At 42.2% G+C, this 27642-nt stretch overlaps 2 protein-coding genes across 6 annotated transcripts in view; one reads left to right on the forward strand and one right to left on the reverse strand.

Moving 5' to 3' along the window:
• Positions 1-27335, forward strand: part of SPMIP2 (sperm microtubule inner protein 2) — a 135237-nt gene extending 107902 nt beyond the window's left edge. Inside the window, exons 4-5 of the mRNA XM_070769191.1 lie at positions 9792-9981; positions 27077-27335. Of these exons, the coding sequence (XP_070625292.1) occupies positions 9792-9981; positions 27077-27124 (238 nt within the window). The 3' untranslated portion in view covers positions 27125-27335. The remainder of the gene's footprint in view (positions 1-9791; positions 9982-27076) is intronic.
• FNIP2 (folliculin interacting protein 2) overlaps positions 19623-27642 on the reverse strand; it is a 126394-nt gene continuing 118374 nt past the window's right edge. For all 5 annotated transcript variants that reach the window (XM_070769188.1, XM_019977640.2, XM_070769190.1 and 2 more), the window contains 2 exons: positions 24999-25114; positions 19623-23322 (listed from right to left, as the gene is read on the reverse strand). In XM_070769188.1, coding sequence (XP_070625289.1) covers positions 23244-23322; positions 24999-25114 — 195 coding nt within the window. In that variant the 3' untranslated portion in view covers positions 19623-23243. The remainder of the gene's footprint in view (positions 23323-24998; positions 25115-27642) is intronic.

The raw sequence follows: 27642 nt of genomic DNA on the forward strand, positions 1-27642 counted from the left end.
AACCAAGCAGCAACAGCAAGCCCTGGAGAAAGGGAGGAAATCTCATTTCCAGAATTAGCACACTGTACCATTTCAAATGACAAATTTTCAACAAATAATGAGACAAGCAAGGAACAGGAAACTATGGCTAAAACTCAGGGAGGGAAGCAGTCAGTAGAAACTGTGTTCAAGGAAGCACAGATATAAGTGTAATTAAGTCAACTATTACAAATATGTTCAAAATACTAAGGGAAAGTGTTTCAGTAGGTGGGTTAGGTATGGCAGAGGATAGAATAGAACGTGGGTGTGACTGAGGTTAACATGCAGGTGAGTGCTAACCAGGGAAGAGACCAGTGCATGACTCAAGGTCACTAAGAACAGACAGGGCTTTCCAGGGGGTGCTAGTGGTAAAGAACTTCCTTGTCAATGCAGGAGACATAGAGAGGCAGGTTTGATTCCTGGGTTGGGAAGATTTGGGAAGATCCCCTGGAGGAGGAAATGGCAACCCACTCTAGTATTCTTGCCTAGAGAATCCCACGGACGGAGGAGTCTGGCAGGCTATGGTCCATAGGTTCCCAAAGAGTCAGACAAGACTGAAGTGACTTAGCACAGCTAACAAGAGCAGACAACAGCATCCAGGCTCAAATGGTACCTTGTTTACCTCAAGAGGAGACAGTACACAAATATTCATCTCCTTGCATTATAACAGCCCTCTATAGCTGGTGGGTCCACTCAGCAGCTGCCATGGCCAGTGTGCTGCTTTTACCTCACTTTGAGCTATAGACGAAGGACACCAACTCTTACTCCCTAGAGTTTGAAATATACAAAGTTGGGGATATACCTGACACATGCATAGCCAAGCAATTCTGAGAAAGTTTCACATGCTCAAGATTAAGGCAACAGGTAGTACTGACTGTGCTCTGAACTCTTTGCATCCAGTATGACTTGTGAGCTTGCCAGCATGTCCTGTACTGAGCACAAGGAATTTGTTGGGAATGCAAAGGAAGTGTTGGACTGAACTTGGACCCTACCCTCACAGAAACCATGTTCAAAAATTTAAAGGAAATCATGAGAACAAGGTCTTGCCAATGAGAGAATATCAATAAAGAGATAGAAACTGTACATATAAAAAATAGAAATTCTGGAATTGAAAAGTACAATAACTAAAATTTTAAAATTCCTTATGGGAGCTTAATAGCAGATCTGAGCTGTCAGAAAAGAATTGATAAGCTTGAATATAGGTCATCTGGGTTTCTATGATCTGAGAGAAAGAAAGAAAAAAAGAATTTAAACAAATGAACAAGGAAGAGAGTTCTGAGACTGTATCAACATAGCATAATGAAAATCCCAGAAGGATAGGAGAAAGAAAGGAAGGGGCAGAAAGAGTATTTGAAGAAATTCATGGCCAGAAGCTTCCCAGATTTGATAAAAAACAATAATTAACATATTTAAGAAGCTCAAAAAACTTCAAGTAATATAAACACAAAGACCAGGCAAAGACAAAGAGAATCTTGAAAGTAGCAGGAGAAAAACGAGCCATTGTATACACGGATCTTCGAGATTAACAGTTAAATTCTCAGCATAAATAATGGAGCCAGAAGGCAGTGGAATGATATATTCAATGTGCTGAAGGAAAAAAAAAACTTTGCCAAAAATTCTATACTCAGAAAAACTATCCTTCAAACACGAAGGAGAAACTAAGGCACTCCTGACAAACAAAAACTGAGAGATTTTTGTTACTAGCAGATCTGCCCTACACCAAATGCTAGAGAGAGTCTTTCAGATTGAAATGAAAGGACAATAAACAGCACCTGAAATCCATAAAAGAATGAACAAGCAATGGTAACGATTAACTACATAGGTAAGTTTAAAAGCGTTAGTGCATTTTGCCTTTTAATTTTTTTCTATATGATTTAAAAGACAACTGCATAGAACAATAATTATACAATTTTGTTGATGGGCTTATAATTTAGAAAGATGCAAATTTTAGGATAATAGTACAAACAAGGAAGAAGAGCACGGAGCTATGTTGAAACAAAGTTCTTGTATATGACTGAAATTAGGTTGGAATTAATTGAAACTTATTTTAAATTAAGATATTAATTAAATCCCCATGCCAACCACTAAAAAATACTCAGAAACATACAATAAAGGCATAACAAGGGAATTAAAATAGCATTCTAGAAAATAAGCATTCACCTCAAAAGAAGGCAGTAATGGAGAAATAGATAAACGAAAACAACATTAGGCATATAGAAAACAAATAACAAAATAACATAGAAATCCTACTTTATCAGTAATTACAGTGAGTGTAAATGGGCTAACCACTCCAATCAAAAGGTAGAGATTGGCAAACAAATGATCCAAACATATACTATATATCCAAGTATAAAAAGAAGCACTTTAGATGCAAAAATGCATCTAAATCAAAAGTTAAAAAAATGGAAAAAAGGTGCATCATGCAAATAGTAAACAAAGAGAGTTGGAATTGCTATTCTAATATTAGACAAAGTAGACTTTAAGACAAAAATTGTTACAAGAGACAAAGAAGGACATTTTATAATGATGAAAGGGTCTTAATGTCTTCCATGACATAAAAACTATAAACAAATATGCATCTACAAGAGAGCCAAAAAAAGAAAAAAAAGAGGAAAAACTGACAGAAATAAAGGGAAAAGTAGGCAATTCAACAATAATAGCTGGAGAATTCAGTATATCACTATCTATAATGAATAGAACACTAGACAAAAGATCAACAAGGAATTAGAAGATTTGAAAAACACTAGACTTAACAGAAATCTATAGAATACGCCATCTCATGACAACAGAAAACACATTGTTTTCAAGAGCACATAAATTTTCTCTAGGATATAACATGCTGCACCGTAAAATGAGCCTCAGTAATTCAAGAGGAGTGAAATCATACAAAATATGCCTTTTGACAATAATGGAACTAAATTTTAAATCAATAAAAAGGGAAATTTAAGAAATTCAGTAGTATGTAGACATTAAACACAAACTTAACCTGCAAGTCAGAAGAAAATCACAAAGGAGTTTGAAAATGCTTTGAGATGAATGAAAACAAATGCACAATATTTGAAAACTTATGGGATACAGATAGAGCAGTGCTCAGGGGGGAAACTTACAGTTGTAAATAACCATATTTAAAGAAGAAAAATCTAAAGAATCAAATTTTAAATTTCAAAACTCTAGAAAATGAAATGTAAACTAAACTTAAAGCAAGTAGAAGGAAAAAATAATATACAGGGCAGAAATAAATGAAATTGAAAATAGAAAAATAATAGATAAAAATCAATAAAACGAAAATTGGTTCTCTGAACATATAACATAGTTGGCAAATATTTAGTGAGACTAAAAATACAAGATTCAAACTATAAATGAAGTAAATCAGACAAAGAAGAATAAGCACTATATGAGTAGAAACAGACTCACAGATAAAGAAAGTAAACTTATGGATACCAAAGAGAAAGGGGAGGAGGAAGGGTAAATTAGAAGTATGGATTAACAGATACACATCACCACATATAAAATAGATAAGCAACAAGGATTTACTGTGTAGCACTGGGCACTGTGTCCAATGTCTTGTAATAACTATAATGAGAAAGAATCTGTACAACCAAAGCTAACACAATATTGTAAACCAACCATAGTTAAATTTTAAAAAAGGAAATACAAGATTCAAATTGCCAAAATCAGAGACATTACTGCTGATCTTACAGAAATAAAAAGGATTACTATAAATAATGGTAAGCTAACAAATTAGGTAAGTGAGATAAAATGGACAAATCCTAGAAACACACAAATTACTAAAACTGAAGAGCAAATAGAAAATCTGAATAATTATATAACAAGTAAAGAGATTGAATTATAATAAAAAAACTTTTCTGCAAGAAAGAGACTAAGTCTACATAGCTACACTGGTGAATTCTAGAAAACATTTATAGAAGAATTAATATCAATCTTTTAAAAATTCTTCCAAATAGAAGAGGAGGAATGTTTCCTTATTTACTCGTTACCCTGACAGTAAATGAGGCAAACTAGAGACCAGACTCTGTTATGAATATAAATGCAAAAATCCTTAACAGAATACCAGCAAACAAAATTATATCCAGCAACATATAAAAAGGTTTATACATTATGACTGGCACTTGTCCCAGGAATGCAAGATTGGCTCAACATATGAAAATCAGTGTAATATACTATATCTATAGAACGAGGGGTAAAAACTACATGATCATCTCAATGGAAGCAGAAAGGCATTTGACTAAAAAGCCAACACTATTTCATGATGAAAACACTCAACAAATTAAGAACAGAAGTAAACAGTCTTAATTTGACAAAGGTCATCTACAAAAACTCCACCACTAACATTTTTAATAGTGAAAGGCTAGATGCTTTTTCTTTATGATGAGGAAGAAGACTAAGATATCTGCTCACATTGTGTCTATTCAACATTATAGGAGAGATTCTAGCCAGGGCACTTAGGTAAGGAAAAGGAATTAAAAACACCTAGATTAGAAGTGATTATGTAGATTACATAATCTCATATATGGACAATTCTAAGGAATCTGCATAAAATCTATTCAGTGTTAGTCATTCAGTTGTGTCCAACTTTTTGTGACCACGTGGACTGTAGCCCACTAGGTTCCCTGTCCATGGAATTCCCCAGGTAAGAATACTGGAGTGGGTTGTCATTTCCTTCTCCAGGGGATTTTACTGTCACAGGGATCAAACCCAGGTCTCCTGCATTGCAGGCAGATTATCTACTGTCTGAGCCTCCAGGGAAGCCCTAAAATCTGTTAGAACTAAAAAATGAGTTCAGTAAAATTACAGGATAAAATGTCAATATACAAAAATCAATTGTATTTTTATATACTAGCAATGAATAATCTAGAATGAAATTAAGAACAATTGCATTCACAATAGCATCAAAATAATAAAATACTTAGGAATAATTTTTTTACAGTTATTTTATTGTTTATTTTTCTTTCAATTATATTTACTTTTATTTTATTTTTTGGAGGGGTGCAACAGACATTTATTTATTATTTTAATATTGGAAGTATGCACTTATCTTACAACTAGAAGTTTACACATTTTGACTGCCTTCATCCAGTTTCTCTTTCCCCTGTGCCCTGAATCTGGTAACCATAAATATGAACTCTTTTTACCTTTGAATTTGGTGAGTTTTGTTTTTTACTTTTTTGAGATTCCACAAACAAGTGAGATCATACAGTATTTGTCTCTGTCTGACTTATATCACTTAGTATACTGCCCTTAAGCTTCATCCATCTTGTCACAAGTGGTAGGATTTACTTGTTTTTTTTTCTTTTAAATGACTGAGTAATATGTATTATTATGAATATTCATTGGAAGGACTGATGCTGAAGCTGAAACTCCAATACTTTGGCCACCTGATATGAAGAACGGACTCGTTGGAAAAGATCCTGATGCTGGGAAAGACTGAAGGCGGGAGGAGAATGAGATGGTTGGACGGCATCACCGACTCAATGGACATGAGTTTGAGTAGTCTCCAGTGGTTGGTGATGGACAGGGAGGCCTGGTGTGCTGTAGTCCATGGGATCGCAAAGAGCTGGACGCGACTGAGCGACTGAACTGAACTGAATATGCGTAATATATGTGTATACCACAACGTCTTTATCCATTTATCCGTTGACAGACATTTGGGTTGTTTCCTTGGCTATTATAAATACTGCTGCTGTAAACATTGGGGTGCAAGCATCTTTTCAATTTAGTGTTTTTGTTCCCTTTAGATATACTCCCAGAAGTGGAATTGGCAGAGCTTATGGCAGATCTGTTTTTAATTATTTTGAGGATCCTCTATACTTGTTTCCATAGTGGCTACACCAATTCACATTCCTGCCAACACTGTTCAAGAGTTCCCTTTGCTCTGCATCCTCACCAGCATTCGTTATTTCTTGTCTTTTTGATGATCGCCATTTTGATAGGTGTGAGGTGATATCTTACTGTAGTTTTAATTTGCATTTCCTTAATGATTAGTGATGTTGAACATCTTCTCAAGTGTGTGTTGACCATTCATGTATCTCTAAAGGAGAAAATGGGAAAATGTCTATTCAGATCCTTTGCCCATTTAAAAATTGGCGTATTTTTTTATTTTGCTATTGAGTTTTTTATGTATTTTGGATATTAGCCCTTTATCAGATATCTGGTTTGCAAATATTTTTCCCCATTACATAAGTTGTGTTTTCACTTCATTGATGGTTTCTTTTGCAGTACAAAAGATCTTAATTTGATGTAGTCCTACTTGTTTATTTTTTATTTTGTTGCTTATGCTAATTTCCTCTAATTTTGATGATTATATTGAAGTTATATAGAATGTCTTTGTTTGCAGGAATTACACATGTAAGTATTGAGTTGGCCAAAAAGCTTTTTCGCAATTTTTCATAACATCTTATGACCATAAACTGAAGGAACTTTTTGGCCAACCAATAGTTGGGAATAATGGGTATTATGTCAATAATGTACTTTCAAATTATTTAGGAAAGGAAGCCTTTGTAGTGTGTCTCCATCCTTCTATAAGCTTGAATTTATTTAAAAAGAAAAAGACCTGAGCCTTAGGGATCTACTTAACATAATCAATAGAATGTTACACTAAGAATTTTGCATTATTTGGGGATAGTTGTGTGTGTCTGTGTGTGTGTGTGTGTCTGTGTGTGTGTGTGTGAGTGTTTGCTGCCATTGTGCATTTGTAACTAACACCAAATCATTACTGATGGCCTGACATTCATACTTCAAACCTTTCTGGAGCCAAAACTTCTGCTCTTTCTCAGCTCTTGACTTTCGTGGCTCATTTGTAAGTTCCATTATAGTGTGTGTAAATTTCCATAGTTGATGTGGCAATGGTATGTATAAGATCTCTAGAGTCTTTGACTTACAATTAATTTTTAATTTTCTATTGTTCCTGGTAATGTGAGATTCAGGGCCATAGGACGGTCTGAATTTAAAACAGATTATAAAATATTTTAGCACTTGAATGAAGACTAAGGATATGCAAGGATTTTTCTTTTCTAAGCTCTTCTGTGTCATTCCTTCTGTAACATATTATTTTTAGGGAAATGTGGCACATTTGCATGAAATGGTTTTCCTAGGAATCATGAATCAAGCTAGTGGAAACAGTAAACAGAGCTTGTTCCATACATTCTAACCAGCAGCTCTCTTTCCCTTTACGCTTTCCTGAAATTGTCCCTAGCAACTACTTTGTAGTCGTGAATAAGAAAACTCAGACACAGGAGGGCGCAGGACCCATGCCTGCACACCTGCCCTGGTGGGAGGGAAGCAGCTACAGAAGGGTCAGGCCTTAAAGTAACTCAGCTCTGATCCCCTCCCTGCTCATCCATCACACATCCCCTGAGCCAGCCATACTTCAGGAGGGTAATGGGCCTGGGAGGCAGTGATGAAGGAGGCACTTCTGGGTTCTTTAAGGAGCCCCGAAATGGGAGGAGGAGAACCTGCTGCCCTAGCAATTTATTAATAAGTATATTCTACCAGCTTCCATCAGATAAGTCAAATACAATGTGCTACCAAAGGAGGAAAACAGTTAAAAAAAAAAAAAACTAAGATCATGGCATCTGGTCCCAGTGCTTCATAGCAAATAGATGGGGCAAAAGTGGAAACAGTGACAGATTTTACTTTTTTGGGCTACAAAATCACTGCAGATGGTGACTGAAGCCGCAAAATTAAAAGACACTTGCTCCTTGAAAGAAAAGCTATGACAAACGTAGACAGCATATTAAAAATCAGAGACATTACTTTGCCAACAAAGTTCTGTCAAAGTTTTTCCAGTAGTCATGTATAGATGTGAGAGTTGGACCATAAAAAAGGCTGAGGGCCAAAGAACTGATGCTTTTGAAGTGTGGTGCTGGAGAAGACTCCTGAGAGTCGCTTGGTCAGCAAGAAGATCAAACCAGTCAATCCTAAAGGAAATTCACCCTGAATATTTATTGGAAGGACTGATGCTGAAGCTGAAGCTCCAACACTTTGGCCACCCGATGCAAGGAGCTGACTCATTAGAAAAAACCCTGATCCTGGGAAATATTGAAGGCGTGAGGAGAAGGGGATGACAGAGGACGAGATGGTTGAATGGCATCATTGGCTCAATGAACATGAGTTTAGTCTGAACAAGCTCTGGGAGTTGGTGATGGACAGGGAGGCCTGGCATGCTACAGTCCATGGGGTCACAAACTGTCCGACATAACTTAGTGACTGAACAACAACAAGTGGTGAAGGAAGTCTTCAGAGAAGAGGTGTTGTCAAGGAGTAGCTGCCATTTGTCTCTGAAGGAGAGGGTGGTCACAGGGAGAACGAAAAGTGGGGGACAAGGCCAGAGGTCTGGAGGTGAGTCCTCACCTGGGCTGGTGAAGGTGGGGGCGGCTGGGAGCACAGGGTCTCAGAGCGGAGAAAACGGCCAATGGGAGGGGCCTGGGGGCCCCGAGGGCAGAGCATTAAAAGAAGAAACAGACAGTGACCGCTTCCCTTTGTGTGCTGGACTCAGAGAGTGGACCTCCATCCTACTAGCAATGGGGTGTCTGGGGGCAGGCTTGCAAGAGGGTGACAGGGTCTCTACGGTTGTGGAGAGGAAGGAGGGGTGTGGTGGGCCTGAACTGCCCACTCCCCCTCCACTGAGCTGCACTCAGTGCTGCCTCTCCTCCTGTCCCCAGCTCCCACAAGTTCTAGAACCCACCTGTCTTTAGTTGTCTTCAAGTTACTTCCCCAGTGTTGGACTTGCAAGGAGTGAGGGTCGCACAGATCTGCCCCGACCCTTGACCCAAGGAACTGAGGAAGCCGGAAGACTCAGGGTCTAGGAAAGGAGATTTGTAGTGGCCAAGAGGCCCTGGGCGCCTGGTGGGAGGGGTTTGGGGGTAAGAAGTCCCAACTTTCTTCCAAATGAGAGTGTTAGTTGCTCAGTCATGTCGGACTCTTTGCGACCCCATAGACTTTAGCCCTCCAGGGTCCTGTATCCATGGAATTCTCCAGGCAAGAGCATTGGAGTGGGTTGACATTTCCTTCTCCAGGGCATCTTCCCAATGAGGGATTGAATCTAGGTCTCCTGCATTGGCAGCCTGGTCCTTTACCATTTGAGCTCCAGTCATGGTTTTATTGCCTGGCACATGGTGGGTAATGAAGACACCAGCCAAAGAAACTCCAAATGGGCCGTCCTTCTCCGACAGAGCAAGGCAGCCCTGCCGATAGGGTCCTTATCCTATGATCCTCTTGTCTTTGCCCCTAGACGTGGCCCTTTACTGGAAAGCAGTCCTCAGATAATATTCTAGTTTAGGGGCATTGGATCAGGAAAGGAGAATGAAGCCAGGATCTTTGTTGTGGCACATTGTCCAAAGCCAGAGTCTGCCATCACCAAGCTGGCATTTCCCTGAGTTCCCAAGGTCTCAGACCCGGCTTGCATGTCCAGCAGGAGAACTCAAGGCCTGGGTTCACCCCCAGCTTCCCAGCATCTGGCCTGTTCGGCTTGGGAGGATGCCAGGAGCAGTCGTGATACCCGGGCAAAGTGATCAACAACCTTCCTAGATAAGTGTCCACCTGGGAAGGTAGTTCCCTGGGGTAGTGGAGGGGCAGAGTCTTGAAACTTCTCAGGATGCCATCTCAGAGTTTGAAGGCCTTAGCTTTTCAAGCTCTGTGGCTAGAAATCACCACCATCACAACAGAAGCAGATGAGTCTCAAGCATCTGAAAACTGGTAGCCTTATTTCTAACATCCTTCCAGTGTGAGGACCAACCAATCTGTTCCTGTTTCAGGCAACCCAATCCTTCTATTATGGATGCGGAAGGAAGCTCCAGTCGTGGTTTTATTGCCTGGCACATGGGGGATTATGAAGACACCAGCCAAAGAAACTCCAAACAGGCCGTCCTCCTCCGACAGAGCAAGGCAGCCCTGCCGATAGGGTCCAGACCACCGAAGCTGCCGAAGCTACCGAAAAAGGAGGAGGTATGGATCATTATGGAGAGGGAAATGGCAACCCACTCCGCTACTCTTGCCTGGAGAATTCCATGGATAGAGGAGCCTGGTGGGCTGTAGTCCACAGGATCGCAAAGAGTTGGACACAACTGTGAGACTAACTTTCACTTTTCACTTTCACGGATCATTAGCTTTTCTGAGTCATCCTGGAAAAGCCTGAACTGTTTTAACATATGACTTAGAGAGTGCAGTTTATAGTAATGGGCTTCCCTGGTGGCTCAAATGGTAATCTGCCTGCCAGTGCAGGAGACCTGGGTTCAATTTCTGGCTTGAGAAGATCCTCTGGAGAAGGGAATGGCCTCCCACTCCAGTATTCTTCCCTGGAGAATCCCATGGACAGAGGAGCCTGGCTCCTCTGAGTCCATGGGGTTGCAAAGATTCAGACATGACTGAGTGACTAACACTTTCACTTTCTTTTTTATTTTTCATTTAGTAGTAATACTACAAATAATCGATTTTATCACTCTTTTCAACCTATCAAAATGTTTTGTAATTCATATTGGATTTCCACAGTGATGTCTATATAGGTGAGTATTATTACAATTTTACACAGGAGGTGTGTGGCTTGGTCCTTAGAACCATTTATATATTGTATAGTTTAACCTAGAGAGCATAGCCATATACTTGGTTTCCAAAACCTGAGAAAACTCTCAGTTTGTGAAATAGGGTAAATCTATAACCAATCCTTAAAACCCCACAGACTGATCAACAGAGTAAGGATATCCCAGTTCAAATTCAAGGTTTTCTCCCCATTACTGTCTGAATGTTGAACAAGTTGCATGATTTCCCAAAGCGGGTTTTTTCATTCCTAAAATGGGGATGTTTTTATCTGTCCTGAATATTTTGTAGAGTTACCATGAGAGTCAAGTGGAGAGTGTGTAAGCATATATTCAAATGAACAACTGTTTCCTGAGGTCCTTCTGCATAATCCACAGCAAATCCTCTCTGTAGTCATCCAGCATTTCAATATTGAGTGTGACAAGAAGCTTCCCTGGTATACAACGAGCACAGTAGCTCAGATAGTCTGCGACTCCTGTTCTCTACTAGGAGAGAGGCTCCTTGCCACTGCCCTAGAATATTGCTTTCCCTCTGGCGCCAGAGATCAGTTCATCAGGAGTTGTCTGTGTGACAATTAATTATATATCCATCTGAAACGCTCTGTGAGGAACCGAGGGAAGTCCTCAGTAGGTCCTGACCCAGGGATGCTCTGAATTGAAGAAGGGAGCATTTGGCTGCTGACATTCCTATGTGGTCTGAATTTTGAGCTGGGTCCAAGTGAGATTTATTGCAATGTGTGTGAAGAAGGCTTTAATTCGTTATTTTCTACCAGTGAATCAATTTTGTGTAGAACTAGCATGATCATGGAATGATCCCAAATGCATCCTACTAAATCCCACTGAGATGCTTTTATGCATTAAAAAAAAATCTGTTGAAAGACTGACTTTGGAATGATTTCAAACTTACAGAAGAGGTGCAAGAACAGTACAAAGTGAACTGATACACTCCTCACCCAGAATCATTGGTTGGTAATTTTATTTGTTCCAATGCTTTCTTTCTACACACACATACTTTTGTTTTCACTGAACCATTTGAAGGTAAGTTGCAGACATGGTTTTGCTTTACCTCTGAAGATTTCAGGGTGCGTTTCCTAAGAATGAGGGGGTTCTCGCATGTAACCATGGTACAATGATAAGGTATAGCAAATTTAGCACTGATACAGTGTTACCTAATCTGCAGTTCATAAGCAAATTTTATTAGTTGACCCAACGTTGCTCTTTGTCATGTTCCCTGACGCAATGTTTGATTCAGGATTAGCTCTTATGTTTAGTTCTCAAGCCTCACAGTCTCCTTAAGTTAGGGACAGCTCCTCAGCCTTGGTCTTTCATGACACTGATGTTCTTGAAGGATTCAGGCCAGTTCTGTGGAATTCCTCTTAATTCAGGTATACCTGGTATATTCTTGGGTGATGTTTCAGGCAGGAATCCCGAGGTGAGCGTTCATGTCATCTGCAGGGTATCACATCACAGAGTACTTGACTCATCCTTGGTGATGGAAACTGATCACTTGGTTAAACCTCTTCCCTTCCAGAGATAAACAAAATATTACATCATTCAAAATAGTCTTTTTTATCAACCATGCTTTTTTTGTAAATTCCAGAGATACCTTAGAAACTTTTTCCCCAAGGCCTTTCTTTGGATGATCCCCCAGGGTTCTTGAGGGTGATACTTCGGTAAGTACTCAAGCCCTCTCCCCACTTGACATAAATTCTCTTCAGGGAAAATAAGTTGGAGCAAATTATAAATTCAAGCTTACAAAGTAAGCCTCACACCAGCCACCTGTGCGTGGCTCCTATTGCCATACTCACCTGAGACGCAGCCCACTTGCCATCCATATGTTGTGAGAACCAGGACTATGCCCTGGGAGCAGCCTTGGAAAAACAAAACTTTGTCAATAGTACCGGGAGACTCGGAGGACATTTTAAACACAAAGACCTATACACAATATCACAATGCTTTCTTATCAAGATAGATAGCTGAAAATGGGGACATTTTATATTCATGTTCTAAAGTTTGGATTTATGCCTATAAACGCAAGTACAGAGATTAATTTCTAAATGTTTCTAAAAGTGCAATTTATGATATTTAACAATATGTACCATTCTTGTATATAATACCCCAAATGCTTGTACAAATACTTTTGGAAATCAGTTCCACAAAATTCTGAACTATCTCTTCCATGCTATGCTGTGCTAAGTTGCTTCAGTTACTGGAGCAACTTCAGTCAAGTTGCAACCCATGGACAGTAGCCTGCCAGGCTCCTCTGTCCATGGAATTCTCCAGGCAAGAATACTGGAGTGGGCTGCCATTTCCTTCTCCAGGGGATCTTCTCAACTGAAGGATCAAACTATCCTCTTTTATGTCTCCTGCTTTGCAGGTGGGTTCTTTACCACTAACACCACCTACATTTCCCCAAATTTCTTCTTTTAAATCACAAAATATCTCTCAAGTCCTACCATCTATTACATTCATTGTTTTCCCTTCTTGCTTTTTGGTTGACATTATTTTCTCCACATAAATAATAGCTACTTAAGTGTTGTGAAACTTCTGTGTATATGACAGACACTTTCAACATTGTCATCCATTTCTATGTCATTTCTTTGCAAATATCTTCATTGCTCCCCTTCCCTCCAAAACATGGACATAATCTCAGGGATTGGTATGTTCTTTCCCTTGCCACTCACTCATATTGGATGTGGGAGTAGTGATTTTTCAAATTTTAATATGCGTATGCATCATCTGGGGTCTTCCCAGGTGGCTCAGATGGTAAAGAATCCACCTGCAATGCAGGAGACCTGGGTTTGACCCTTGGGTTGGAAAGATCCCCTGGAGGAGGGCATGGCAACCCACTTCAGTATTCTTGCCTGGAGAATCCCATGGACAGAGGAGCCTGGGGGGCTACAGTCCATGGAGCTGCAAAGAGTTGGACACATCTGAGGACTAAGCACAAAACGCACACGCGCGCGTCGCCTGGAGATCACAGTAAGGTGCAGATTCTGATTCAGTCTGTCTGGGATGGGGCTTGAGATTCTTCACATCCAGGGACCCTGAGGTCCTGGAGGATTCACCACCCCAAGCTGCATTTTGAGTCACAACAGGAGGGACTTGGTGGAGCAAAGGGAAGTGGGAGACCAGGATGAAGGATTAACAGGGCGCAGGCAGTGATCAGCTAGTGCCTTTCGGAAGGGCATGTAGTCCAACTTTGCAGGCAGCTGGTTATTCAGCTGCCTGCAAAGTCGGGGGTGGGAGTCGGTGCTCAGTGGTGAGGCCAGAGGAGGGGGACCAGGTGCTGAGGGGCTTGGATTTTCCTGGACCAACTTTCTTTTTTAAATTAATTTTTATTGGAGTATTGTTGCTTTACAATGTTGTTAGTTTCTGCTGTACAGCAAAGTGAATCAGTCATAGGTATACCTATATCCCCTCTTTTTTGGATGCCCTTCCCATTTAGGTCACCACAGAGCACTGAGTAGAGTTCCCTGAGCTATAGCGTAGGTTCTCGTTAGCTATCTATTTTATACATAGTAAGTCAATCCCAATCACCCAATTTATCCTACTCCCTCTTTCCCTCTGGGTATCTGTAAGTTTGTTCTCTACGTCTGTGTCTCTATTTCTGCTTTGCAAATAAGTTCATCCGTGCCATTTTCCTAGATTCCACATATAAGCAATATTACATATTTGTTTTTCTCTTCCTGACGTATCTACTCTGTATGACAATCTCTAGGTCCAGCCACATCTCTGCAAATGGCACTGTTTCATTCATTTTTATGGCTGAGTAAAATTCCATTTTATATATGTACCACGTCTTCTTTATCCATTCCTCTATTGAGGGACATTTAGGTTGCTCTCATATCCTGGCTATTGTAAATAGTGCTGCTATAAACATTGGGGTGCATGTATCTTTTTAAATTGTGTTTTTTTCTGGATATATGCCCAGGAGTGGGATTGCTGGATCATACAGTAATTCTATTTTTAGTATTTTAAGGTGCCTCCATTCTATTCTCGATAGTGGTTGCACTGATTTAATTTCCTACCAACAGTTTAGGAGGGTTCCCTTTTCTCCACATCCCCTCCAGCATTTATTGTTTATAGAATTTTTTTGATGATGGTCATTCTGATCAGTGTGAGGGGATACCTCCTTGTAGTTTTGATTTGCATTTCTCTAAAAACAGAAGGGACAGGGTTACGCTTTCATTTTGGGGCGGTTATTTAGATGTCAGCCTGGAAGAGGTCTGCTGAGAGGGAGGTGCATTTGGAGGGCATTTTGGTAACCCAGTAGAGAAATCAGGAGGGATTAAAAGAAGGCAAAGGGAAAGGAGAAAAGGCGATGCATTGGGACCCAAAGAAAATAAGTTCAGCAGCTCTGGTTACCGACTGGATGTGGGGAAAGATCTCAGTGAACTATGAGAGAAGGCAGTGGAGGCCAACCGACCCCAGACGTTGTGAGATGAAGGGTGGAGGCAGGGGGCAGTAAGGAGAGAGTAGGAAGCAAAGATGTGAATGCCAAGGAAGCCTCTCTAGAAAATGCTCAGTTATCAAGGAAGGAGAAATTGAGGATGAAGAAGGCAGACAGGGGGCCTAGGAGAAGGCTCAGTAGACTGAGAACTTGTGGGTCAGGATCGGGCTGATGACTGATGGTTGGAGGTTGCAAGAACACAGTGGGCAAGGCTCAGTGTGGGGATTAATCCCCACTCTCACACCACAAATGGGGTGATACCTCCTCCCCTGCCATCTCAGAGGCTGCCCTAACTTGGGCTCTGCCTGTTCTCCAGCACCCACTTTGCAGCACATATTGAGTCTATGTGAATTGCCTCTCAACCCTCCAGGGGAAACTGTGAAGTCTGTACTGTTCACTATGTTAAAGATCTTTGACTCAAAGCATCCTATAACCCGGTGTGAGGATATTCTGACTCCCAGCTGCACTGTTGGGTCCTCATGTATGTCATTGGGCCAATATCTTAAGTAGCTGTATTAGGGGTTCTCCAGAGAAAAAGAACCAATAGGATGGATGGATAAAGGGACAAATGGATGGATGGATAAAAAGAGAGAGAGACAGACAGATAGCTTTAAGGAATTGGCTCACATGGTTGTGAAGGCTGGCAAATCCCATATCTACATGTAAGCCAGGAGGCAGGACACCCAGGCGATTGTGTGAAGGTTGCTGGAAGGCAGAATTCCCTCTTCCTCAGGGGATCTCGGTCTGTTTTCTCTGAAGTCCTCCCACTGGCCAGATGAGCCTCCCCTCACGTTTTGGAGGATTACCCGCTTTACTCAAAGCCGATTCATCTCAGTGTTGCTCTCATGAAATGCCTTCACAGTAACATCACACTGGTGTGACACCGGATATCTGGGTTGTTGTTGTTATTGTTCAGTTGCCGAGTCGTGTCCAACTCTTTGCGACCCCATGGACTGCAGCACGCCAGGCCTCCCTGTCCCTCAGTATCTCCCAGAGTTTACCCAAGTTCATGTTCATTGGATCAGTGACGCTGTCCAGCCATTTCATCCTCTGACGCCTTCCTCTCCTCCAGCCCTCAATTTTTCCCAGAATCAGGGACTTTTCCAATGAGTCGTCTGTTCACATCAGATGACCAAAATACTGGAGCTTCAATTTCAGCATCAGTCCTTTCAGTGAATATTCAGGGTTGATCTCCCTTAAGATTGACTGGTGTGATCTCCTTGTTGTCCAAGGACTTTCAGGAGTCTTCTCCAGCACCACACTTCGAAGGCATCAGTTCTTAGGCACTTGGCCTTCTTTATGGTCCAACTCTCACAACCTTACATAACCACTGGGAAGACCATAGCCCTGACTATATGGACCTTTGTTGGCAGATTAATATCTCTGCTTTTCAACACACTATCTAGATTTGTCATCGCTTTCCTGTCAAGAAGCAATCATTTTCTGATTTCACGGCTGCAGTCACCATCCGCAGTGATTTTAGAGCCCCAAAGAAGAAATCTATCACTACTTCCACCTTTTCCCCTTCTATTTGCCATGAAGTAATGGGGCCAGATGCCATGATCTTAGTCTTTTTTAATGTTTAGTCTTAAGCTGGCTCTTTCACTCTCCTTTACTTTCATCAAGAGGCTCTTTAGTTCCTCTTTGCTTTCTGCCATTAAAGTGGTATCATCTGTGTATCTGAGGTTGTTGATGTTTCTCCTGCCTATCTTGATTGTGGCTTGTAACTCCGAACCTGGCATTTCTCATGGTGTGCTCAGCATATAGGTTAAACAAACAGGGTGACAGCAAACAGCCCTGTCATACTCCTTTCTCGATCTTGAGCCAATCAGTTGTTCCCTACAGGGTTCTTAACTGTTGCTTCTTGACCCGCATATAGGTTTCTCGGGAGACAGGTAAGATGGTCTGGCAATTCCCATCTCTCTAAGAGCTTTTTGCAGTTTGTCATGATCCATACAGTCAAAGGCTTTAGTCGATGAAACAGAGATGCTTTTTCTGAAATTCCCTTGCTTTCTCTATAATCCAGTGAATGTTGGCAATTTGATCTCTAGTTCCTTCTCCTTTTCTAAACCCAGCTTGTACATCTGGAAATTTTTGGTTTGCATAAAGCTGAAGCTTAAAACTCAACATTCAGAAAATGAAGATCATGGCATTCCAGTCCCATCACTTCATGGCAAATAGATGGGGAAACAATAGAAACAGTGAGACTTTATTTTGAGGGGTTTCAAAATCACTGCAGATGGTGACTGCAGCCATGAAATTAAAAGACACTTGCTCCTTGGAAGAAAAGTTATGACCAACCTAGACAGCATATTAAAAAGCAGAGACATTACTTTGCCAACAAAGGTCCATCTAGTCAAGGCTATGGTTTTTCCAGTAGTTATGTATGGATGTGAGAGTTGGACTAAAGGGAAAGCTGAGCACCAAAGAATCAATGCTTTTAAACTGTGGTGTTGGAGAAGACTCTTGAGAGACCCTTGGACTGCAAGGAGATCCAACCAGTCCATCCTAAAGGAAATCAGTTCTTGAATATTCATTGGAAGGACTGATGCTGAAGCTGAAACTCCAATCCTTTGGCCACCTGATGCAAAGTGGGAGGAGAAGGGGACGACAGAGGGTGAGATGGTTGGATGGCATCACCAATGTGATGGACATGAGTTTGAGTAGGCTCCAGGAGTTGGTCATGGACAGGGAAGCCTGGTGTGCTGCAGTCCATGGGGTCACAGAGTTGGACATGACTGAGCGACTGAACTGACAAGTAGGCAAGATTTTAAGCATGACCTTAGTTGCACGGCAGATGAGTGCAATTGTCTGATGGTGAGGACATTCTTTAGTACTACCCTTCTTGGGAGTTGGGATGAGGATTGACCTTTTCCAGTGGCCACTCCTGGGTCTTCCAGATTTATGATGTAACGCATGCAAAACTCAGATATGTGGGTACTGTGACCTAATCAAGGGGACATACAAGATTAACAATCACAGTACCCACCTCATCCAGGTGTGAGGATTCAACGAGGTGATATATATCACGTATCCGATAGAACCAAGAAGGAGTGTGTTGTATATGTGTGTGTGTAAGTGCTTCATCAATGGCATGATTTTAAAGGCAACAAGAAAAACACTTAAAATTTTCATTTAATCCAAAAAGGAGTTAGCAGTACCGAACATTACCTCCTTCCTGTAGTCTTAAAAAAGTTGGATTAAAACTCAACATTCAAAAAAATAAGATTGTGACATCTCGTCCCATCACTTCATGGCAAATAGATGGGGAAACAATGGAAACTGTGACAGACTTTATTGTTTTTGGGCTCCCAAATCACTGCAGATGGTGACTGCAGCCATGATATTAAAAGCTGAGCACCAAAGAATTGATGCTTTTGAACTATGGTGTTGGAGAAGACTCTTGAGAGTCCCTTGGACTGCAAGATCAAACCAGTTAATCCTAAAGGAAATCAGTCCTGAATATTCATTGGAAGACTGATGCTGAAGCTGAAGCTCCAATACTTTGGCCACCTGATGCAAAGAACTGACTCATTTGAAAAAACCCTGATGCTGAGAAAGATTGAAGATATGAGAAGGGGACAACAGAGGATGAGATGGTTGGTTGGCATCACCATCTCAATGGACATGAGTTTGAGTAAATTCCGAGAATTGGTGATGGACAGGGAAGCCTGGTGTGCTGCAGTTAGTCTATGGGGTCGCAAAGAATCAGACATGACTGAGGACTGAACTGTAGTCTTAAAATGACATGATTCAATGTGGTCTTATATTGCTACAAAAGTTACACTTAACAGCATGCTCTTGAGGCTGTATGCATCAGTGATAGATTTCATAGTAAATATTTTGTAATGCCCTTTATTTTCCTAAAATAAAATGCATAATTTTCATCAACAGAATAACTTACACCTGTAATTTATGACAAACCACTATAATGTCCTAGTGGCACTATTTTACAACTTATATTAATATATATTTTAATACATAAATATTGGGGCACTAGTGGTTTAGAAAATATAATCAACAAAGCAGACACCTGCTTCCGAATGGAATCTCCGTGAAGGCAGCAGCTCTAAGCAGAGACGATCAGAAGATTGTGTTGATGACAAACTCCATGATTAACACAGCTACTGGTAATATGGTTTTCCAAATATATGTCAGTTCTTATTAACATCCTAAACTTTACAAAGTAAAATCTTGCCTCAGTTTATACAACAGTGGCATTCCTGGAAAATTAGGTATATATTAAGATCACGAGAGAAGTATGTTGTGCATTTATGTAAAGCAGAATTAAATTCTCAGCTTCAATCATTATAAACAGGTTTTCACCCATATGAATGGCAGCAGGATATTTAAGTCACACAGGAGGTGGGATAGCTCCTTATTCTGTTGTGTCCAGCACGTAACGAGATTTTCTCTATCCCTGGGAGATTTGCTCTGCTCCCTCCCACTCTGTGCCCGGAGCCCTCTCCCATCACATGCTCACCAAACACCCCTGCTGAGAGTCACTAACATTTAGAGTGGGCTTGTTTCAGCATGAATTACTGGAAATGAGATGTCTAAGTCTGAATAACAGACAAATCACAGGCAGTACCAAGAAAATGTTCAAGATAAATTCAAAAGGTTTATTGCACCAGATGCCACAGAAAAATGGATCAAAGTAATATGTGAACAAGTTTTAAGAAAAAAGACTTCCATACATTGATACTGATATCTATTTAACTGATCAAAAACAAAGTCCTATCAATTTGTTGTAATGGAACTTCAATGATAACAAATCAACCCTGGAATTTTCTCCTTTTAAAACACCACTTAAATTTAAGCATATTGCAGTCTTGCTTCCAAGATTTATGGTTCACCAAATATGGACTTTTAAAAATTAACATTCAGAGGGGGCTGCTTGATTTAGGCAAATATTATATTATTAAAGGTTCCTGCCCCCAAAGCACAATAGGAAACAAATGGTTCACATTTACCAAGAAGCTCAAGACTTTTTCAATTTATTGGTGAAAGTATGCATGAACAAAATACTTTCAAAAGCACATGTAAGTGGAAAAATCCAGATATTTAAAAGAACTATAGGGTCACTTTATATTCTTTATTTTTATGTACAACCAACTCCAGTGAGGAACCTAAAAAGCTACAGACTGAATTTTATAAAATCTCAGGACCTAATTAGAAGAGCCAAAACAAGAGTTTAGTATCATTTAGCAGGTGGGGATTTTCCTCCCTCGAAAAAAGTTAACTTGGAAAAATATGATAAGTTTAAAAAGTTGCAATGTGTAAACGGCAGTTTCATGGGATGTGAAAAGTTTATCGTTACTTTCATTAAAAAACAGCACACTTCAGAAATATGGATTGGAGCCTGTACAAAAAGCTATTTAACACTGATAAAAATAAAATACTTTGGAATTATGCACAAGTATGGAAGCTACATTTTAAGTTTTCATTGTCATGTTTAAACGTACACAAGTATCTTTACATTCATATCACTCATCAATCTACGAAAAATTAAGCCTCGACATGCTGGAGGAAGGCCCGCACGGCAACGCTGGCGCACACCCGCTCCGTCTGCCTCCCATTCGCCTGGACAAGCAAGATGCTACAAGAGGTACACTCAACAGGTAAGACGTCAAAGTTGAAGAAACCCTAAAGGTGGAATCCTGTCAACTGAGGTAGTTTTCTCTATTTGTACATTTTTTTTTAAAATTTTGCTTTCTTCTTGAGGTGGGCCTGGGCGAGGGCGGGTCCCTTCCTTACCTCTGTGGCTGAGACAGAACCCGGCCCCGGGGTGGTGTCTGGCATGTCTCCACCCAGTTCCATGAGATTCTTTTTCCACTTTTGGGAAGAGGTTGAGTTTATGAGAGAACAGGTGGATGTTCTTGAGAGGAGGAGGGTTTACAGAAGAGCAGCAACATTCCTGGTCTGTGGTGCAGGCGGCAGCCGTGAGGGGCGGGCTGCCTGATGTCCTGAGGGGTCTCCCTCATCACCTCCTTCTAGGGGAGGGGGGCATGCAGAGGCCAAGCTAGTTTTCTCGGCTGCCAGGGGCTGGGCCACATCTTTTCTGCATGAAGCTTAGAATTGACCATTTAAAGCTCAGCTTCCCTGGGCTGGGTCTAATGCTCCACAGGCCGCTACCTGCACTGATTTTGCATCTAGTTATTGTCTGTAAACCCTGGAGGGTGGCAGGGGAGGGAAAGTGTCCAGAACAGGCCCGTGAGAAGGGGGTCAGAGACTGGGGGATGCTCAAAGCTGGTGCAGTGGGGACGCTGTGACCTCGCTCAGCACGTGCATCACACATAAGGGACTCAGATGGGGAGAGGGCGGCCATGGGCCAGGTCCGCGACAACCACCATGGTGTCATGGAACCAGGGACTCTAAATATACCCGTCTCATCTCAGACGTCAGGCAAAAGGAAAACAGAAAACATAGATAAAATGGACATCACTTTTATGAGAGAAAGACATAAAATACAAATTAAAGATTTTTAGTCTTGAGATCCTCTGCGCTTCACATCCTTAAAAAAAGAGAGAGGAGGGGTACTTCCCCGATGGTCCAGTGGTTGGGACTCTGAGCTTTCACTGCCAAGGGCCCAGATTCAATCTCTAGTTGGGAAACTAAGATCCTACAAGCCGAGTAGAGCAGCCAAGAGAAAAACAGCAACAACAACAACACGTGATTTATTAAAAAGAGAGGGGAAGGCCGAGGCTGTGACCTAGCCCTAAGAACCAGTCCTAAGAAAGAACACACCTGTTTTTTTCCATTGGTCCGGCTGTTCTGCTCTTTCCAACAAACAACTCACATTTGTCAAAGAATAAAGACAGAGACGTATGTAACTTGGGGTTTGGGATTAGGATTTTATCACATAGCAAATCTGAAGACAGAGGATTCTAACTCCTGAAAGGGAAGTCGCTTCATATTCTTAGGTGCAAAAGCTACACGGAAAGGATTGGGGTCAATTTTTAAAGGAGAAGGAGATCAGAGCCTGGTTATAGTGAAAGTCCTCAAGGTCTGCGGGTCGTAACAGGTGTGCTGTTGACAGGGTTACCCCTGCTTTTTACACCACCAATTTACTAGTCTTTTCCTTTACCCTGGATGTCAGGACATCACCTGCTTTACAATCAGTAAACTAAAATTCGTATCAACAGAAAACTCAGCGTTTTTAAAAAGCAAACTACGCTCATACATAAGCAATGCTGCCTTGCGGCAGGTTTTATACTACAGGGCAGTCAATTTCTGGGAAGGTGTTTTGAAAAGGATGTAGGGTTTGGAAGGCACAGAGATGATAGAGTGAAAACTGAGCTCCTAGATGGACTGTTTAGAAATGGTCAAACTGATTCATAAGTCATCCTGAACTGTTGCAAATTTCACTTCCCACCTGGACAGCTGTGCCTTTTAAAGTATAAATAGTCATCTGTATTAACTGTTACAGGAAGAAGGTGGCTTCAGCTGGAGGGATTTAGCCACAGAAATGCTCTCGAGCTTATAGAAGTAACTTTGGTAAACGGCCCCTTTGACAAGGCTGCTGAGAGCTCTGAAGCCTCAGGATGAAGCGAGTGGGGTCGGACTGTGCCCTCCGCTGCTGTGCACTGTATGTGGATGGGACGAGGATGCTACATTGATTCTCGGGTTTATTGCACCAACAGTCCGTCCCTAACCTACCCGTGGCTGCATCTCAAACAAGGGAAACTGGGGGAAGGCTGGAAGCAGTGGGTCCCTGGAGCTCTGCTCCCCACAGCCAGTCCCCTCGTGCTCTCTGCCAGAGGGTGACACCAAAGCCACTGGCGCGGAGGCGGTACCCGCGGGCCCCACTACACCGCGTCCCTGGTGTCCAAGTCCCCGTGCTGACTGCCTTCTCAGGACAGTGGGATCGCTTCCTCCAGCTTGGGGAGCTCACGCCTGCACTCTGAGATGTTCTAGCAGCGATGATGCCTGTGTCGCTCAGGCCTGCTCTCAGGTCCCTGGTCACCGCTGTGCCCTCAGCGCCCACGCTGACCGGAGGGTGATGGAGGCCTGACTGCTCATGACAACATAGACACCTGGTATCAGTAAACCTACGGCTTCCAGCCAGCACCCCGGGAAGCGATGCCCCCGACACAGCACAGTGCGGGGAGGACCGCGTCCGTCCACCCTGCTGGCGCCTCGTGGTCGCAGGGAGCTGCCTTCCTTCCTCCTTGGGCTGAGAATCCGATTTTCTTCAAGGAGGAGCTGTCCTGAGCATTAGCTTACAAGAGTATCTGGGCGACGTAAGGAGAGTGAGTGCTCGCAATGGCCGTCAGCAGAGGCAGGTCGTTGGACTCGATCCTGAACGTGGAGAGAGGGGAGGTAGTTACATTAAGGTGGCAGGATTTATAGGAGCGTCCCACTGCCAGATCCCAGACCTGCCCGGTGGGCAACCAGAACAGAGTGAAAGAGGCAGGGAGATGGTGAGCCTGTTCCTGAGACCCGCCCTGCTGGGGTCCCGGAGCCTTTGATGGTGCAGTGGCAGCTATGTGCATGGGACCAGGGCCTGTATCCCTGCAGGGCCTCTGCACAACACCTCCTCCAGTCAGCACTCCAGGACTATACCCCGAGTCTGCACCAGCTTCAAGTAAGTCTCTGGAAACCCAAGATGGTGACAGTGTTTTCAAAACCCCTGGGCTTTCTTCAATGGCTCACACAACCGAGACCCCTACCCAGCACGCACTCAACGCTCAGACACCGAAGCCACCTCCTAAGAATGGAGGTAGAGTCAGTGAGGTGGGGAGCACAGGCAGGGGGCTGCTGGGTGTCCTGGGAAAGCTAGGATGGTCTCAGTCCTTGAAACATGTTCTAACGTCCCTTGTTTCCAAAATCTAAAAACTAAAAATAGAACCTAAGGCGGCAGCTGGTATGAGCTTGTGGCATCTTCCCTGCCTTCTGCAGTGACATTCAGGGTGACAGCAAGTTCCCAGCGCTGCAGTGCTGCTGGCCTGAGAGCAGGAGGGCAGTGAGGAAGGGCTGGAAGGGGCCCAATAAGGCACTGTGGGGCCTGAAGCAAGAAGGCAAATCCACCTTCAGGGTGGATCCTTCAGGGGTGGGTGCTGATGGTGGGCACCCATCAGTCAGGGGCCAGGCAAGCGCCCTAGAAATAAGAGCTGCACATACCACATCAGAAACCAGATGAGGCAGGACTACTGTGAGGCTGGTGAAGAGATCTAAGCAAAAACTGCAAAAGTAAATGCCTCAGAAGGGGAGAATATTTTTAAAGTGAAGTACATAAAAAAAAAGAAAAGTATGGCAGGAAATGCTGAGAGTGGAATAATACAGTAAGTTATATCCTGGGTCTGATATGAGAAGTCCAGCAAGAAAGCAAAGGCCTGAGCCTTGAAATAATACAACTTTGACTGGCAGGCCTAATAGAGAATTTTGGGACTGATGTTTTATACACGGTATTTTCTTGCCCCAAACTGGGGGGGATTGTCATCACAGGAAGACAGGGGACAAGGCCCTATTGAGACGATGTCGTTTTGTTACTTCTCTGTGGAAAAATTGAGCAGAGAGTAAAACTCAAGTCAGAATTTCTTCCCCCCAGAGAAATTAGGGCAAACAGTCTCTGGAAGATGATGCAGGACACGGATGACATGCACACCTCCTCTTCTGATGGGCTCACAGGAAAAGGGAGGAGAGTCCGGCCATCTGGGACACGCAGGTGGGCCCCAAGTCCAGGAGGGCTGCCTCCCTCACCTCCCCCAGAAACGGCAAGAAGCGCACAGCCGCTGTCCGACAGCCCGTGACTCCCACATCCTAGTGAAATGCCTCGACATGGGCATCTGGAGGATTACGTGCTCCACTTTCAAGGATAAAATAACTCCGGGGGGAAGGCTGACCCTGGACCTCCAGCTGAAAGGTTGGAGAGTCTGTTTCTAGGTGTGAAACTCTGGTGTCCCCGGGGAGCGGCAGGGGCTGGACGGGTCAGTGGGTACAGCCTGGAGGCAACGGTGGTTCTCCATAGCACTCACCCCAGCACGACGCTTAGTTCTTTCACGTGCACACGTGTGTGTCCACGAAGATACTCGGACAGCATCTTGCTCTTCAGGTACATCTCCTGCAGTCTGTCCTCCAGGTGCATGACGCACTGCAAAGCCAACCACACTCACGGTGAGCTGGGGACTCAGATCTCTGCCAGTGATTCAAGAGCTGGAATTCCCTCCATCCTTTCAAGTACACAACTGTGATCTCACCTCTGTAAAATATACTTAAGGGGCTGCAAGCCAGTGCAAACCCTACCATTCGGAGGAATAAGTTTTGTCATCAACAGGGACTTACCGTATACTACAGAGAACTCTACCCAGTACTCTGTAATAACCTATATGGGCAAAGAGTCTGCCTGCTATCGCAGGAGACACAAGAGACTCGGCTTTGGTCCCTGGGTCAGGAAGATCTCCTGGAGTGGGAAATGGCACTCCACTTCAGTATTCCAGTTTTCCACTTGCCTGGAAAATTGCATGGACAGAGGAGCCTGGCAGAGTATAGTCCATGGGGCCTCAAAGAGTTGGGCATGACTTAGCACATGTATATGTATAACTGAATGACTTTGCTGCACACCTCAAACTAACACTACATTATAAATCAACTATATTCTAATATAAATTAAAAAATATTAAAGAACAGGTTTTTGTAAAACAAGTCAGTTTACTTTTTCCAATGACTGTTAGGAGCTTCATATATATCTTCTAGTCTTTTTAAAAAAGCTTTTGTTTTACATAGTTGAAATCATTCTATAAGTACAATTATTCTCTGCTTTCAAAAAACTTTCTAATAATCCCTTCCCCATGTTATTAAAAATTCTTTACCAATGCCTTTTTATAAAAAGCATCTCTGTTGTTGTTTTCTATACCTCAGATTATTTTGTTACAATTCATTCCCAGAAGAATGACTGGAACAAGGTTATTCTGAACTTTTCTTGTCTCTCAAGAGTGTGCTTTAACTAGGTCTCTAATAACAATAGAGACAAGCAATTATTTTCAGGACATCTCTACCCTTGGAACTGTGTCCAACTTCGTGTTTTAGAGAACAGCAACCATCTGTGCTTTGCACCAGAGGCAAATGCTTCTGCGTTTGGCAGGCAGTCATCAGGCACCTCAGTAAGTCACCTGATGGCTCTGGCAAGGGTCCATCTGACGTGATTCTCTTCTAGACCATTTACGCCTGCTGTCTTCAAGGTAAAAAGATTAACAGATGCACTTGACAATGTTGATCTTGACCATCTGGGCTGATCAGTGATGTAGACAAAGTATGCATTCGAGATGCAATCTTTTCCATCGGCTTAAAACCTTAAGTGCATTGTGTTGTGTGGATGAAACACAACTGGTAAGTGAGTAAGAGTAATAATGAAAGCAAGGGGGAGTTCACCAGCTCTCATGGAAATGTTCCCCCAAGGAAGTGGGGTTCACTGGGGGAAGGCTCTCCTGCTCAGTTTCAGTTCCCTATGGAGTAAATACAAAGTTTTAATAAGAGCATTATAAAATATTAAAAGGAACATCTACAGTATGTTGAATCCTTTATGGTTTAAAATAGTGAATTTACAGCATTTTCATAGTCCCCAGGAAAACTATGTATTGCAGTATGGAAATAAAGAGAATGTTGGTTCATGTGAAATGTCCATGAAACTTGAAATCCAAGCATTTAGAATTTTTTTTTTTTTTTTAACAAAGCTTGATTATGAAATTGAACTATTTGGGGATCTGCTCCTTCCTTTCTGAGATGGATTTCTTCAATTTTAACTTCTGAAATTTTAAATAGCTACTTTCTCTTTCCATATTCAAAGCACCAACAGAAAATTAATTGTATATTTCATTCAAGTGAATTTTAAGGAGAATTTTAAACTGCAGATGAAATTTTCTTTGATCTTGATTTTGTGGTTAAATGTAACATGTCTAAATTAAGTAAAAAAGAACTGTGGTAATTTACTGCCGGGATAACTTAAGATGTCAACTGTAGTGAGAGATATGGATTACAGAATAAAATATAAAAGTAAATATAAAATATAAAATAGTAAAAAAACTGTATAATCAAATACATCTCTCTTTTCTTACAGAAAAGCAAGTTTCAGCCTCTACATCAACATGATGCACGTTGCTACTAGAAGGAAAAGCTGCCTGCAAGTGCAGAACAAGGGTCATGCTGTAAGAAGCCACAGGTGCCTCCTGGGTCACCACTGGGACAGGGGTCCTGCCATTTAAAGCCCAAATAAAGGTTTCAGTGAATAGGTGGTGTCCTTCTTCACAGCCGTGAGCACTGTTTCACATAAGTAGTTATTCTTAACAATTATACCAACAGAAGCTGTCTTATGAGTGTGTATAACATCCAGTGTTACTCCAAGTGCTTTAGGTGAACTGTGCTCAGCTGCTTCAGTCATGTCCAACTCTTTGCAACCCCAAGCACTGTAACCCGCCAGGCTCCTCTGTACATGGGATTCTCCAGGCAAGAATACTGGAGTAGGTTGCCATGCCCTCCTCCATGGGATCTTCCTGACACAGGTATTGAACCTGGGTCTCCTGCATTGCAGGCAGTTTCTTTACCGCTGACCCAGCGGGGAAGTCCCAGAGAATTAGCCCCAGTAATTCACTTAGCCCCAGCTAAGTCAATTAGCTTACTTAATTC

The sequence above is a fragment of the Bos indicus genome, chromosome 17, assembly GCF_029378745.1.
Source record: "Bos indicus isolate NIAB-ARS_2022 breed Sahiwal x Tharparkar chromosome 17, NIAB-ARS_B.indTharparkar_mat_pri_1.0, whole genome shotgun sequence".
Taxonomy (NCBI): domain Eukaryota; kingdom Metazoa; phylum Chordata; class Mammalia; order Artiodactyla; family Bovidae; genus Bos; species Bos indicus.